Source organism: Sinohyriopsis cumingii, chromosome 8, assembly GCF_028554795.1.
Source record: "Sinohyriopsis cumingii isolate HCF-2022 chromosome 8, ASM2855479v2, whole genome shotgun sequence".
Lineage (NCBI taxonomy): Eukaryota > Metazoa > Mollusca > Bivalvia > Unionida > Unionidae > Sinohyriopsis > Sinohyriopsis cumingii.
The window spans coordinates 87498289-87514261 of NC_142968.1; the positions used below are offsets into that span (position 1 = coordinate 87498289).

At 35.7% G+C, this 15973-nt stretch overlaps 1 protein-coding gene across 2 annotated transcripts in view; it reads right to left on the bottom strand.

Annotated features, from left to right (window-relative positions):
• Window positions 1-1587: 1587 nt before the first annotated feature.
• Window positions 1588-15973, bottom strand: part of LOC149794082 (uncharacterized) — a 77634-nt gene continuing 63248 nt past the window's right edge. For both annotated transcript variants that reach the window (XM_089968038.1, XM_089968040.1), the window contains one exon: window positions 1588-14705. In XM_089968038.1, the coding sequence (XP_089824164.1) occupies window positions 13250-14705 (1456 nt within the window). In that variant the 3' untranslated portion in view covers window positions 1588-13249. The remainder of the gene's footprint in view (window positions 14706-15973) is intronic.

The following is a 15973-nucleotide window of genomic DNA, read 5'->3' on the forward strand; positions in this document are numbered from 1 at the left end:
CTAATTAGCTTTACCATTCTGCACACAGAAGAGAATGAATATGACTCCTCTTAACCAGGAAACGGACTCTGTGACTTACTGGCTGCATACAGACGGGAGTGAATATGACTCCTCTTAATCAGGAAACGGACTCTCTGTGACTTACTGGCTGCATACAGATGGGAGTGAATATGACTCCTCTTAACCAATAAACAAACTCTCTGTGACTTACTGGCTGCATACAGATAGGAGTGAATATGACTCCTCTTAACCAGGAAACGGACTCTCTGTGACTTACTGGCTGCATACAGATGGGAGTGAATATGACTCCTCTTAACCAATAAACAGACTCTCTGTGACTGACTGGCTGCATACAGATGGGAGTGAATATGACTCCTCTTAACCAATAAACAGACTCTCTGTGACTTACTGGCTGCATACAGATAGGAGTGAATATGACTCCTCTTAATCAGGAAACGGACTCGCTGCGACTTACTGCCTGCATACAGATGGGAGTGAATATGACTTCTCTTAACCAGGAAACGGACTCGCTGCGACTTACTGGCTGCATACAGATGTGGGTGAATATGACTCCTCTTAATCAGGAAACGGACTCTCTGTGACTTACTGGCTGCATACAGATGGGAGTGAATATGACTCCTCTTAACCAGGAAACGGACTCTCTGTAACTAACTGGCTGCATTCAGATGGGAGTGAATATGACTCCTCTTAACCAGGAAACGGACTCACTGCGACTTACTGGCTGCATACAGATGGGAATGAATATGACTCCTCTTAATCAGGAAACGGACTCTCTGTGACTTACTGGCTGCATACAGATGGGAGTGAATATGACTCCTCTTAACCAGGAAACGGACTCGCTGCGACTTACTGGCTGCATACAGATGGGAGTGAATATGACTCCTCTTAACCAGGAAACGGACTCTCTGTGACTTACTGGCTGCATACAGATGGGAGTGAATAAGACTCCTCTTAACCAGGAAACGGACTCTCTGTGACTTACTGGCTGCATACAGATGGGAGTGAATAAGACTCCTCTTAACCAGGAAACAGACTCTGTGACTAACTGGCTGCATACAGATGGGAATGAATATGACTCCTCTTAACCAGGAAACGGACTCGCTGCGACTTATTGGCTGCACACAGATGGGAGTGAATATGACTCCTCTTAATCAGGAAACGGACTCTCTGTGACTTACTGGCTGCATACAGATGGGAGTGAATATGACTCCTCTTAACCAGGAAACGGACTCTCTGTGACTTACTGCCTGCATACAGATGGGAGTGAATATGACTCCTCTTAACCAGGAAACGGACTCTCTGTGACTTACTGGCTGCATACAGATGGGAGTAAATATGACTTCTCTTAACCAGGAAACGGACTCTCTGTGACTTACTGGCTGCATACAGATGGGAGTGAATATGACTCCTCTTAACCAGGAAACGGACTCTCTGTGACTTACTGGCTGCATACAGATGGGAGTAAATATGACTCCTCTTAACCAGGAAACGGACTCTCTGTGACTTACTGGTTGCATACAGATGGGCCTAAACATTTTAATCAAGAAAAGTCAAAATAAGTCATCATCATCATAATAAGTTTATTATAATCCTAGATCTAAACAAGCTAGTTACAGTATCTGATACAGTATTATCATGTCAAATTAACACACAAAAAATATCACAATTGCACATGTTTCAAATGAACAGGTTGAATCTTCTTTGTTGAAGTTGACAAGAAAGACATCAATAAATTTTTAAAATGGTAAATGTGTAAAATTTATAACCAGATGAAATAAATTCCAAGTAGCCTCAACGTTTTACCATGTTACTGTGAATTTTAAAGTTTGCTTTTACCTTCAACCATTTTTTCTGACACATTTCTTGTTTCATAATTTGAAATGCACAATAATCTTTGATAATCTTACAATAAATGTTGATTAGTCAATTATGATCAAAATTCAGTCAAGAAGAAAACCTGATTCTTTCTCATCTCAAAAGTATGGAACTACTTTTATTCCTGGTATTTTATGAAAAATATTTCTTTGATGATAAAACATGCACTTTATACTATACAAGAAGTCTGTGGTGAAAAAAAAAGAAAATTGCATCAACTTTCATGAATAAAAGGAGTGAAATAAATTAACAAAGTAGATTGGTTACAGTTATCAAGTACAGAAAGTATGGATTAAAAAATTGGTCAGATCAAATTTGTTTTGTTTTGCGACCAATGTTTATACATTTGTACTTGTCTCATTTCTGCATAGTCATCACATGCTCACTATCAGCGACTGAAAGTTGTTGTTGTTTTGGGTTTAACTCCATTATTCGCCACATGGCAGACTATACATGGCAGCTAGTACATCTGGTGGAGGAAAACCCTGGAAAATTCTGGTTATAAACATCAACCGATGGAAAGCTACTGGCAATCTTTCTCACATACCCATGCTATTTGAGCCATAGACTCAAGACAATGCACAGATGAGATGTTGGTGATCTGTAGGTGAGTGCCTTAAGCCACTCAGAGCCCTGTAAACTGGTATTCCATGCACACTGTTGCAAAGTGCTTTGTAAGAGGATTTCCCACCAAATATAGTTTTTAACTCAAACATTTTAAATATAACCATACATGTATGCTGACAGCTAAAATGATGAGATGGCAACTCACAAGTCTTTCCATATTCTACACTATTATCAGTTAGTCATACATGTATGCTGACAGCTAAAATGATGAGATGGCAACTCAATGCCTTGCCACATTCTACACTATTGCCAGTTAGTCATACATGTATGCTGACAGCTAAAATGATGAGATGGCATTTCACAAGGCTTGCCATATTCTACACTATTGCCATTTACAGTCGTACATGTATGCTGACAGCTAAAATGATGTGATGGCATTTCACAAATCTTGCCATATTCTACATTACTGCCAGTTAGTCATACACGTATACTAACAGCTAAAATGATGAGATGGCAACTCAAGGCCTTACCACATTCTACACTATTGCCAGTTAGTCATACATGTATGCTGACAGCTAAAATGACGAGATGGCAATTTATGTCTTTCCATATTCAACATTATTGCCAGTTACAGTCATAAATGTATGCTGACAGTTAAAATGATGACATGGCAACTCAATACCTTGCCACATTCTACACTATGGCCAGTTACAGTACATAGCTACAGCAGCTCTCACACATAATCGCCACAATAGTAGTTTCAAGTTGAGGATAAGATTTATCACATACAGTTATCTAAACAAAGTTCAGACTGCAGCCAAGGTTGAATTATTTGCTTTGTATAAAATATTCTTGCAGAAATAGTATTCAAAACTTTGTCTGAATGGTGTATCAGCAACAAATGTTTTGTAACTACTTATATCCTACTATGGGAAAATGACAGTTCTTATCACAAAAATGCATGATTCTTAGATATATACAGTAACTTTGAATGAATATTAAGTTAACATTTACCAGATATTCTCCTTACTGGTTTATATAATTGAAACAACTTCTGTATTGATAAAAACTACGCCCCCATTCACTGCAGGAAAAAAAATCATTTCAAAATCTCAATTACCACAACAACAAATAAAACTTGCATTATTCAATTAAATGGCACAAGTACTTCATCAGTTATATATATATATATATATATATATATATATATATATATATATATATATGCACACACACACAAGTCTACCCCAACATTTTGACAAATTTACTAAGATGGCTAATGTGATTATCATTAAAGAAGTATATTATATATACATTTGGAGCAATTAGAAGTCTTTTTAACCAAAAAGCTCCACAGAAACAGCATATGAATGCAGAAAAAAAATGCTTAAACTGTTTCTGTAATTAATTAGGACATCTGTATATGCATATTAACTCATAGGCCAAATTATTTGGCCTAGGACAAATGTTTTATGCATTGTGATGAGGGCTTTTAGTTAGAAAGGCTAAGAAAAGTCCATGTTCAAAAAGTATAACAAAAACAAACAAAAAAAACCAATTATTTTTAAAAACTCCCTAAAGGTGAAAGCACATCATCCACATCAGCATTTAATTATTTTTTGTAAATATTTAATTTGTCTAGATTAAATGATTTCTCAAATTCTGTATAACTGGGCTAAGAAAGATTTTACTGAAAATGTCAAAGTTCAAAAGTTTAAAAAACATAATCAGGTACTCTGATATGCAGTGCAACAGAAAACATCATTACCGATGGTTTCATCTATTTAAACTATTTATACAATGTTACAGAGAATGAAAAAACTTATACATGAATCCAAGCATTACCAGTAATTATATAAATTAAGTACAACAAACTACAATATCCAGTTATATGTTCATTTATATCATCTCTATACACCAAGAATATTCACAAACTTCTTGTCATGTTCTCCATTAAAAAATGTATACATTAGCTTTAATATATGTTTGAAAACCATACAATGTACCACTAATGGTGATGAATGCCACCAAGGTACACCAATAAACATAAATTAGAGTAGTGGGGCTACCACCCAGCATTCAAAAATTGTCACCGTGCAGTCAGCCAGAACCTGGATAAAATCACATCAGGTTAGTAGAAGGTGATCAGTTGGAGTCCTGTGGACTGCTAATTCTCAACTTGAATGTTATTATGTTTCATCATCTACCTATCTGGCTTCAGCAGTTTTCATTCGATTCATGCGAAATATTAAGAACACTCTAGGAACTGTTACTCAACAATGATCAAGAATGAACATGCAGAGATAACTGGTTGGTTAAAAATAACCAATCACTGCATCTTACACTTTTGTTTCAGACTAGTCACGACTGACTTGGACTAGGTGTGTTATGCATAACATCGAAAGCATTTATGTGATCCTGATGACTGACTTGGACTAGGTGTATTTTTGCATAACATCTAAAGCATTTGTGTGATCCTGATGACCTGATGAAAAGTATGCGCTTCTTAGAAATGCTTCATGATGTGGTGTGGTGATTTTGGCAAAACTAATCTCCCTAGACTCCACTTCCCACTCCTCCAAATAAAAAAAATGATCATGCCAAAGAGTCTTGTGGCAGGCCTGCTTCTTTTAAATGATGACAGTCCTTTTGGCAACAATTTATTTTGTAAACTTCAATACTGCTATCTTCTGGTAATTTGGCAGCCAGTCTAAAAGGGTCACATCCTTCCTAAATTAAAATATTTGGTAGATGTTTTAAACTGAAACTCAGATTAAGCTCACGAGAGATTATTTTATTGGAAATTGATGCAACAAATAATTAATTTGCACCTTTTACATGTCTTGACTCCCCCAAAAACTTACTCAATGAGTTTCATAATGACAATGAAATGGCACAAATTAATATTTGCTTTCATTGTAAAATTTGCTCATTTTGTATTTCCTGGTGTAGTAAAAGTACAAACTAGTAGTGTGAAATTAATATGAAGTACATCTGAACGCCTCGTAGATGATTATGGCCTGAAATCTTTCCTAATTAAATATTAAATCTAATATGGGTTAAAGTCATATCATAACAATGATGTCAGTTACATGTAAATTAGCAATATGGAGTGAAACGTTTCTATTACATGCTTTGTTATAGAATGAATTTGACACAACATCATCATGGCATGGTTCACACAACTTTACAAAAAAAACCAATTATTTCACCAATATCTGAAAGTACTGCAAAGTTTTATGCCAAAATTAACAAGAGTTTGATTTAACAATGTGTTGTATGCTTGAAGAAAACAGTGTTTTATCGTTGCATGATTCTTTACATGAATAAAGATATGAAACATTTGTGTGTTGATTTTGATTGTGTCAATAGTCAATGACCACACATTGATTTTTGAATATTTTTGGAACACATCAGCTCATTAAAAATGAATTAGTGTTAATCTTGGTATTATTGAAACCATTAAATCTTCTTCGTATTCATCTTCAATGCATTCTGTATACAGGTGTTGATCAAATAGTAGCTTTCAGATGTTTGTTCATTCAACTCACATACGTATTCAAGCACCAATTCGATGGTTGAAAGAAGATTCTCACTTGAATTTATACATGAATTATTGTAAGCAATTTCTGATGATCAAAGGCAATTTCTGAGCTAAATGTTGTTCAAATTATGGGGCAATGATGTACAGAAACATTTTAAGATTTAAAAGTCGTCAACATGTGCATACTGACTTGGTGGTATTCTCAGATTATCATCATACGGTCAGTTGACCAGTGAATAACATCATTCATTCCCTTAAAAAATGACCTCATTGTTCATTTCCATATATTCTTGTTGAAATCATTCAAACAAATAGGTATCAAAATGTTAAAATGAATTCTGGTACACCGAAATGTAAAACTTTTTCTGTTAAAAAGAAGCATGAAGCCCTGAACAAGATTAACCTGTGCTAAACAAATGCTGAGAAATATGACTGACTTTGCTCAAAGCAAATGTAACAGCAGTAGGGAGCAGCTGAAAATTGATCAGTTTAACAAATAAAAGGCCCTTAAAGGGTTTGACATTGTAATGGGCAAAAAGAATTTCAAGGAATTGAAGTTAAAACTATTTCTTTCTTGTAACTGTTAAGTGTTGATATTCTTTAGCAATAACAATATTTCTGTGGATGTCAGCTTGGCATCATTTTCATTTAGGATGAAGTGAACAGCATTAGAAGTCTTTTGGTAAACCCAATGTCCTAATGATCATTTATGCAGTGGGTCTAGTGACGACAAGAATTTTAAGATAGTTGTAATGGCAGTCATATTGGATGTATGATTGGCACCATTTTCATTCAGGTATCAAAAGAAGTTTATTGCTGAAAACCCAAAGTTGATATAGCCCTCCATTTGGAGAAGAGTTGAGATAACAATATTTTCAAGATGTGACTTTCCATTTGGGAGTAGCAAGAACAAGATTTTCAGGATGGTTGCTATGGTGGTCACACTGGATGTCAGATAGGCACCATTTTCATTCAAAAGTCTTCTGGTGAAAACCCCACATCGATATGACTTTCTGTTCAAGTACAGTTGTAATAAAAAGATTTTTAAGATGGCTGCTATGGTAGCCATATCTTATGTCAGAATGACTTTATTTTTATTTTGAACCTGCTAGATATCATAAAAAGTCTTTCATTGAAAACCCCATGCTGATATGACTATCCATTCAGGAGGAGTAGCGATAATGTGATTTTCAATACAGCTGCCCTGATGTCAGATCAGCGCCCTTTTTTATTTAAGACCAACTAGATGTCATAAGATGTCTTTTAGTGAAAACCCCATTATGATATGACTATCAATTCAGAAGGCATACTGGTAACAACATTTTCAAGATGGCCACCGCGGTGGCAAACACTGGATATCAGGTCATCACCAGATTTATTTAAGACCAACTAGCCATCAAAAGAAGTCTTTTAGTGTGTGTTTCATTTGGATTTTTAATGTAGCTTTAACAATCTTTTAGTGAAAATACATGTTGGTATGACCATCTATTCAGAAGGAATAGCAATAATAAAATTTTCAAGATGGCTGCCATGGTGGCTATATTGGACATCAGATTGGCACCATTTTCATTTGGGATAAAGGAGGTGCTCTACAGATATTATGTACTTCTGAGAGTGACAGGTATAAGATGAAGTTGTTTGCATTCACAATATGCACAATAGAGAAAATGGCTGCTCCCATATGCTCGAAAAGGCAGCCTCAATTAGTCTAAAGTACACTGTCTCCAGTGATTATAATTTAGGAAAATAAATTCTGACAGACTAGACAATGGTACCCTGTTGTTAGCACACAGGTCAAAAGCAGACATCAACGTGCGTATTTACACAGTATAAGCCTAGAAAATTATTAATACCATATTCATTTTGTAAAAATTTAAAAATCATATCTAACTATGGAAAAGACTTAGTCGCAGAAGAAGAAAGAGCATATCATAACTGATGGATATCAATACAGAAAAGACCGAGTAAATGATGATGGCAGTGCATTGTGGAGATGCTGTAAACGTGATTGTAAAGGGCGAATTAAGGTGATCGCAGTGGACACAAGCACTGTGCTTTCTAAGCATGCTCCAGATCTGGAGAGCAACGAAGGGAAGAAGACCTCAGCAGAGATCCTGCGAAGAGCAATGACCACTGTCGAGAGACCAAGGCAAATAATTCAACAAAGCTCTCTCAGAATTTTGTTGCAGACAGCGAGTATGTTGCCATCATTTATGGCTTCACATAGAGTGATCGAACGACGTAGTAAGAACAATCTTCCATACGCCAACACAACTTCATTAAATGATATTGCCATTCCAGAATCTCTGCAAAAATCTACAAGATACACTTATTTTCTTTTGTGGGATTCGGGTGCGGATGATGTTCAGAATGAATGAAGATCTTACCCTTCTACAGCAAAAGGATAACTGGTTTATTGATGGTACTTTTAAAATTGCACCAACACTATTTACCCAGCTTTTCACTATCCATGCTTTAATTAACAACTCAGCCAATCCTCCATTCTACGTTTTGCTGCCAGAGAAAACAGAGCATGGCTATGAACGTGTCATACAGAACTGCAGCCTGGTCTTAATCCTGTGGGCAATATGGCCGATTTCGAGAAAGCCAGTCTAAACGCATGTGCAACCATTTTTCCAGGAGCACAGTTAGCAGGATGATTCTTCCATCTAGGGCAATGTTTGTGGTGCAATGTACGTGAATGTCATTTAGCGGAGGCTTACCGTGATGATGAAATTGTTCACATGCATGTCAAAATGCTTTTAGCCCTCAGTTTTGTTCCAGTTGAAGATGTTCCAGATGCTTTTGATGAGTTGCTGGAAATCAGCCCTCCAATCCTTACACCAATCATTGATTACTGGGAAGACAACTACGTGGGAAGATGAAGAAAAAGCCATGGAGTAAATCCTATTAATTTGTGGAACATGCATGACTGTGTAAACAACAGTTTACCATGCACTAATAATTCGGTCGAGGCATGGCATCGGTCATTTCAACAGACAGTTGATTGTCATCATCTGTCTGTCTACAAGGTGGTTGACCACTTTCGCAAGGAACAAGATTGTGTTGAGATTATCATCTAAAGCTATCGATCAGGATTTAGACAGCCTGAGGCATCGAAATCAAAGTATGTCAGACTTAATCGACGCCTTCTAGCTTTGGTTCCAAAATACGGTAACGTACCATTGATCGAATATCTGTGCAGAATCACACATAACATTGCAATTTAAAAAATGATAGACATTATAAAATGAAAATCATATTAATTTTTATAATTGTTTTGCCTTGTTTGTTTGTCTTGATTATGCATATAATGTTGTATTTTGAACAGTGATAGAAATAATACACTGAATACTCATATTAATAATATTAAACATTTTTAAATAGCGAATATTAGCTTATTTATTTGATATAATAACATTTATAATTTATCCCTAGTGTGCTTTTGTTGGTGCGCGCATTTGTCTGCATGCTTTTGACCTGCGTGCTAATGACAGGATACCCTAGAAAATACCAGCTCTTGAAAGTGCAACGATAAATTACAAATATATACAAAAGGTATCAGCTTGTTTGTTTACAATTTATCTTTGAAGTCCAAGAAATGAAAATGATAGGTGTACATTTTAAGTAAGACCAACCAGTATATACTATAACCCAAATTACACCTACAATCATAGACCAAACTAAGGGGAATTAAAAGTTCTTTCAACACACCCATAATAAATATAGTTTTAATGTAGCCTGGATAACCAGCAAGGAAGTCCTGGGAAATTTGTTTCCTTTAAAAATCTAACCCTATACAAAATACAAAACTGTAGAGCACCGCCCAACTAGACATCATAAGTAGTCTTCTAGTAAAACAACCCATGTTGATATGACAATCAGTTCAGGAAGAGTAGTGATAATAAACATTTCAACATGGCTAAATTGGGTGTCAAATCAGTACCATTTTCATTTACAACCAACCAGACCGTGGGATGAATGTTTGTGTGTAATAAAGTTTCATGGCAGTCCTCCAAAGTAGTTTGCGAAGAGTAGTGATAACAAACATGAGCTAATGGATAGACAGACGGCAGACCATGCAACAAGCTCTTCTGGTCTATGACCAGTAGAGCTATAAACAAGGAAGAATTCTGATTTATATCAGAGAAAATTCTAGTAGTATGAAACTTATACAGACACCACTTGATGACTCTTGGACATACATTCTTAATGAACTGTAAATATGCTTCATCCTTTCTGACCTAATTGTTCGTTTATTTTGTTGAAACATTACGATCTAAGACAAAATGATTAAATATTATACTTCTGTGTGCATATTTCTGATGGATTCACTCTTACAGACACAACAAGAACAGTTGACAAGTACACGTGCAGATACTTTAAATCTTCATGTTACCGACATGTACATATGTGTACTAATGCAAGGTTCTCTGAATAAAGTAAAATACTAAAATATGCAACCTCTTTGTTTCAACTTTTTTTCATTTCATATACACTGATTTTAGATGTGCCAGTAAAACACATTTTTACCCACTCCTACCCCACCCACATCCAGGCTATAAGCTTGCATTATTTTCTTCAGTTAAATGACTTTTCTGACTTACTGCATGATACAGTACACAGCATGAGGGTGGTCTGTAGACCTGACCATCATGCTATAGCAGGGCTTCACTGTATACAGTGTTTTGTATATTTAATTTAAATTGTGTACCTGATTATTGTCATGTTTTTCTTGTAATGATTGTAAGTGCAAAACAAGATGTTCACTAAACTCTAAGTTCAAGGCCTAACTTTGCTTGAGAGTTAAATTTTACATTAGTTTTTATGAAACTCTATTGTGTCACAGGACAAGTGAGGTATGTGTGTGTGTGTGTATATATATATATATATATATATATATATATGATTGGTAAACAATCATTCTTGTTTCATTCAGTCTTTTGGGAATCTATGATCATTGCAGGTGTGTTCTGATACAATTCCAGAAAAATTATTTTAATTATTCATTGGAAATTACACATTGCTCATTGACTTTTTCAACTAAAACACTACTTTGGGATTACTGAGAACTCATTCAAAGACTTTTGGATTACATGACTGTGGTACATCAAAACATTCAAGACTTGGTACATCAAAACATTCAAGACTATTGGCACATCAACACATTCAAGACCTGTGGTACATCGGGACATTCAAGACATGGAATTCATTTGGAACATTCTATACTTTTGACTTGTGATAAGACATTTAGGATAATTTGAGATTTAATTCACAATACTGTCAGTGTCAATAAATTTTCACTTTGTAACTTACAGAAATAAAATATTTGTTGATTTTACTAAACCTGTTGGTTTCACTTGTTTCTGTTACATAGTTTAAGACCTAGAGTCATAACAGTACATCTGTGTACTGAATTTGATGTTGGTCCAAATCAAAGCTGTTGTCTGGAGTTAATGTGGTGCACTGATGGGTTCTCAGCACAAACATCTAAATTTTGATTCTGTAACATCTCCAAAATACTTGTTATTGATATTATTGTTATTATTTTACTATCAAATTAGATCTTGAGAATATTTTAATATTTCAATTTTGAAAATATTTAAGAGGATAAACTAGGGGCACTTAAGTGCATTGCATGCTCTATCCTCAGACTAGGTGGAAAGGAAAAGAAAATCAGCATCTCAATGTACTAACCTCCACAACATATCTAAGCTGTCATATTTGATAATCAGGTTAGAAGTTACAAATGAATGAATGACATTATTTAGTTCTGTGTATTTTATATCCATGATGCTTTCTGTTTCTAAAATTGGTAGGGGGCCACAAACAAAGAAAAGTTAAGCAGAGGCTATACAGCTTTGCAGTTGTATGAAATACATAATTCCCTCGCTATAAAGACCTGTATCTCATTTTACATGGGCATGGTCATTGATTCTATTAAATTTGGCACATTTTGATTTATTTTTGCTGCAAAATTTATTTCACTTAATTTATGCTTCATGACAACATTTTCATGTCAATAAATAACATCCCTCTGAGTCTGTATCCATGACAACTTTGTACTGGGTGACCTGACCTTTATCACTAATGCCAAGTAAGTGATTTACTCCTAGGAATACAATTTGTACAAACTGTTTTCTATTGATAACCACATAAGACTACTGAAATACAACATACATGGTAAAAAAGTGGCCAAGAGTGCCTAAATAAACTCTAAATACAAGAGTCCCTCTATTCAGCAGAAATATTTGGAAACTAAAACTTGACACAGAGTGCCTAATTTTAATGCAGCAGAAATATCTGTAAACTGGTACTTGGGTACTGGACATGTATGGGCAGATACAAAAATCCACAATAGGTATGATATCATCAGGTACATTTAATACAGGAGTTACATCTTACCTTGGAAGGACAGATGTTCTGATGCATAGACAGACAGACAAAGTGAATCCTATATACTCCTGATTTAAATCATAAATAAAAATGACAAAGTGGTATTTCAGTTCAATTACCTCAGAAAGCCCCACAATGCACAATGATTTCTTACATTTTCCAACTCCTCTGTGATATAATGGCACAACCTCACAAACGCACACAACCTAGGGCAAAGATATAGAATAGTCTGAAAGCAAACATCCTATATTAGTGTGGGACTCTTCTGAGATCTAAGTACACATATCATGCTGCTTTTCTTTGAACTGAGAATGAATAAAAAAACTGAAAATATGTCATACACACTCCTCACCTTGACTTAATATCCATCATTCCATATGCTATATTGTTACTATTGTTCTATAGCCATGCAAATCATGCTGAAAAAATGACACGGTGTTTTATGCATCAAACTCTGCATAAATTACCATCAAGCTAACTAATTTTATCCATAGTACCATGTAGTGACTTAGATATCCTTCATTCTAAAGGTCTTCATACTCATAACTTTATTTCCGATTATGCTGAATAAACCTCCAAAATAACAGTGCACATGCACTAACACTTTTGGAACATTCCTCGGACAATGCTGGATATCATGTTGAGGCCTGGTATATAATACAATCGTACTCTTAAAAAAAGTCTCGTCTACTGGACTAATTTTGACAGATGTATATTATATTCCTAGAAAAATAAGTAAAATGCATATATTCATCAGTCTGTGTTGGTGTTGATCAGTCTCTGTTGGTGTTGATATTATTCTGGAAAGAATAAAAGCCTTCAGCAGTATCCGATATGATTGTTTCCTCATGTCCTGTATATCTGATTGATGACTTTACTCCCATCGGCTGTGCTGTCCAGTTTGCTATTCATTCTGGGTGGTTTGGGTGGAGGTGCTGGACATCTGGTTCTGGTCTGCATTGCCCCCTGTTTGCTATCGAGAGGGTCACAACTTTCCATTGAATTACCATCTCTCTGTAACAATGTCTTTGAACAACTCTGTTTAGATGTACACCCCTGAATCTCACCAGGCTGTGAAGTTGTGTCACTCTGTGAACATCTTTGTGACAAATGAACATCAGGTTGCCCCTGGTCCTGGCCAGGCTTTTGGTTGGCAGTCCAGCTCCATCTTGAATTGGCCCTAGCTTTCTCCTGATCTGCCTTGGTTGGGAGTAGCAGCTTGTCAAACAAATTAATAATGTCAAAGGCCCCTTTCTTAGGACTTTCAGTCAGGTCTGAATTTAGAACATTTTTTTGACCAAGTTTTACTGTTTCATTTTGATGAGACTTGGGGGCGATGTTTCTACTAATTTGATTCCTCTCATTTCTGCATGTCAGAGCTTGCACTGTATCTATTTCAGTGATGGGTCTCTTACCTTCTGTCAAGGCACCAGCTTCAAAATTGTACTCTGTTACACCTTTACGATAGGCTTGCTTTTGACTCCATGATGAACCAAGACTGGCAATTTTCTGCAGCAAACCAGAGGGAGATGTGACTGGTTGATTTGACTCTGGAATGCTCTGTTCTTCAAGATTCAACGTCATAGACCATTTTTCCAAGGAACAAACAGGATCTGTCTGTTCTGCAGCCATTCTAGCAGCAGATGGAACAGATATGCTTTTCAAACCATCTGAAGGTTTATCTTGCATTTCTGAATCTAACTCCCCTAGGGATTTAGACTGTCTGACAAAGATTTGTTGAGGTCTTTCTTTTTGATAACTTTCATGCCTTTGATACGAGTCTGTCATTGCACCAGGACTATCGGAAGGTGATGATTTTGTTTTAGAGGTGTCATCATTGATGGGTTTTCTGAGGGGTAAGGCAGCTTTAGCCAGCCAGTTTAGAGCCTTGGCTGCAGTTTTCTCCAAAACATTGGCCTGACCTGCAGTCGTAGGTGAACCAAGGCTACCTAGGATGCTAGCTGTAATATTTTCATTGTCAATACTGGACTTGTTGGTACATGATGAGAAATCAGTGGATGTTTTCTGACTTGCCAAATCCATTTTGCCCTCTTCAACAGTTGTACTCAGACCTGTTACAAGTGGCCTGTTTTGTTTCTGTTTCAAATGTCTATCCCTTATAAACTCTACAGACAGTTGGAACGGCAAGATGGACAATGGTTGCAGGGAGAGGATCATACTGTCGTATCCGTTCTTCAGACAACCACTGGCAAGTTGAAAAAGCGATTCCTCTTTATAGTATTTTTTCAGCAACTCATCCTTTTGCCGAATGCATCCAACCCAGAAGTCAAGCAGACGTAAACTATAACAGGATAAAAATGAACATAAGAATGATTTGCATGTTGTGCATACAAGTTTTGATAAAATGACACAAGTCCAATTCATAAACTGGTACAAGTCCAAATCATTAAATGGTACAAATCCAATTAATAGTTACAAGTCCAATTCATAAAATGGTACAATATTAGCCAGCCTTTAAGTTGATTCTTTTTTTTACCTGAAATTCTTGCCTTCATCTCTTACTCTGATTCAACTTATACATGGATTATGTCATTCAAATCTATTTATTGTAAGTGATGTCATTTTTTGTATGTAAAAAACAGTTCTCCAAATGTACATGTAAAAATAATTATCATGTTGGAGAAGAGATCAAGTAAAAAGAAACATGACAGTAAGAAGGATTTCAAATATTTACACAATCATCAGTATTAAATTCACTTACATCAGATGTAATTGCACTAAAGAAGAATGCAATAGGAACATTGTAGTTTGGATTTGATTACATACATGTGCATTAGAACAGACAAGTTAGAAAATGAATACCCATGACAAGGACAAACATATTCCATCACATTTTTCTTCTCGCACCCCATAATGAAATGAAATATGCCCAATACATGAGTAAGAGAGAGGTTTCAGGATGATTGTGATCTTGTTCATGTACAAAGACAATACTATATTCCATGATTACTACCACTGAGTAAACAATTCCTTGTCTAATACTCTGCATCTGCTTACATGCCAGCAAATACAAGTCCAATTCATAAACTTGTACAAGTCCAATTCATAAACTTGTACAAGTCCAATTCATAAACTTGTACAAGTCCAAATTCCTAAAATGTACATCACTTATTCATTTGACATAATAGGCATTTAGTTGGCTCCTTTCCTACAGGATTCAAGTTCAAGAAGTGGCCAAAAAAAGTGGCTGAACATTTTATGAAATGAGTGATATACAATATGGCATAATTTCTATACATAATGGCATAATTTCTATCCATAATGGCATACTTTTTCAGCATCTATATAAAACTGTCTCAAAATAGTTGTATAACAAAAAATCAGCATGCCAGTTTTTATCGAGTTATATTTCATACCTCTGAGGAAATGCAGCTGATATTTTAGGACTCTGACATGAAAGTGACTTGTAATGTTGATATGTCTGAGATACTAATGGTATACAAATAAATAGGCAACAAGTTACACTTGTAAATTATGGTATGAAGTCCTCGGAGGCACATTTGCTTGTTTAGCTTGGCTTTATCAGTGTTAAGAAGTTAACTATTGAGC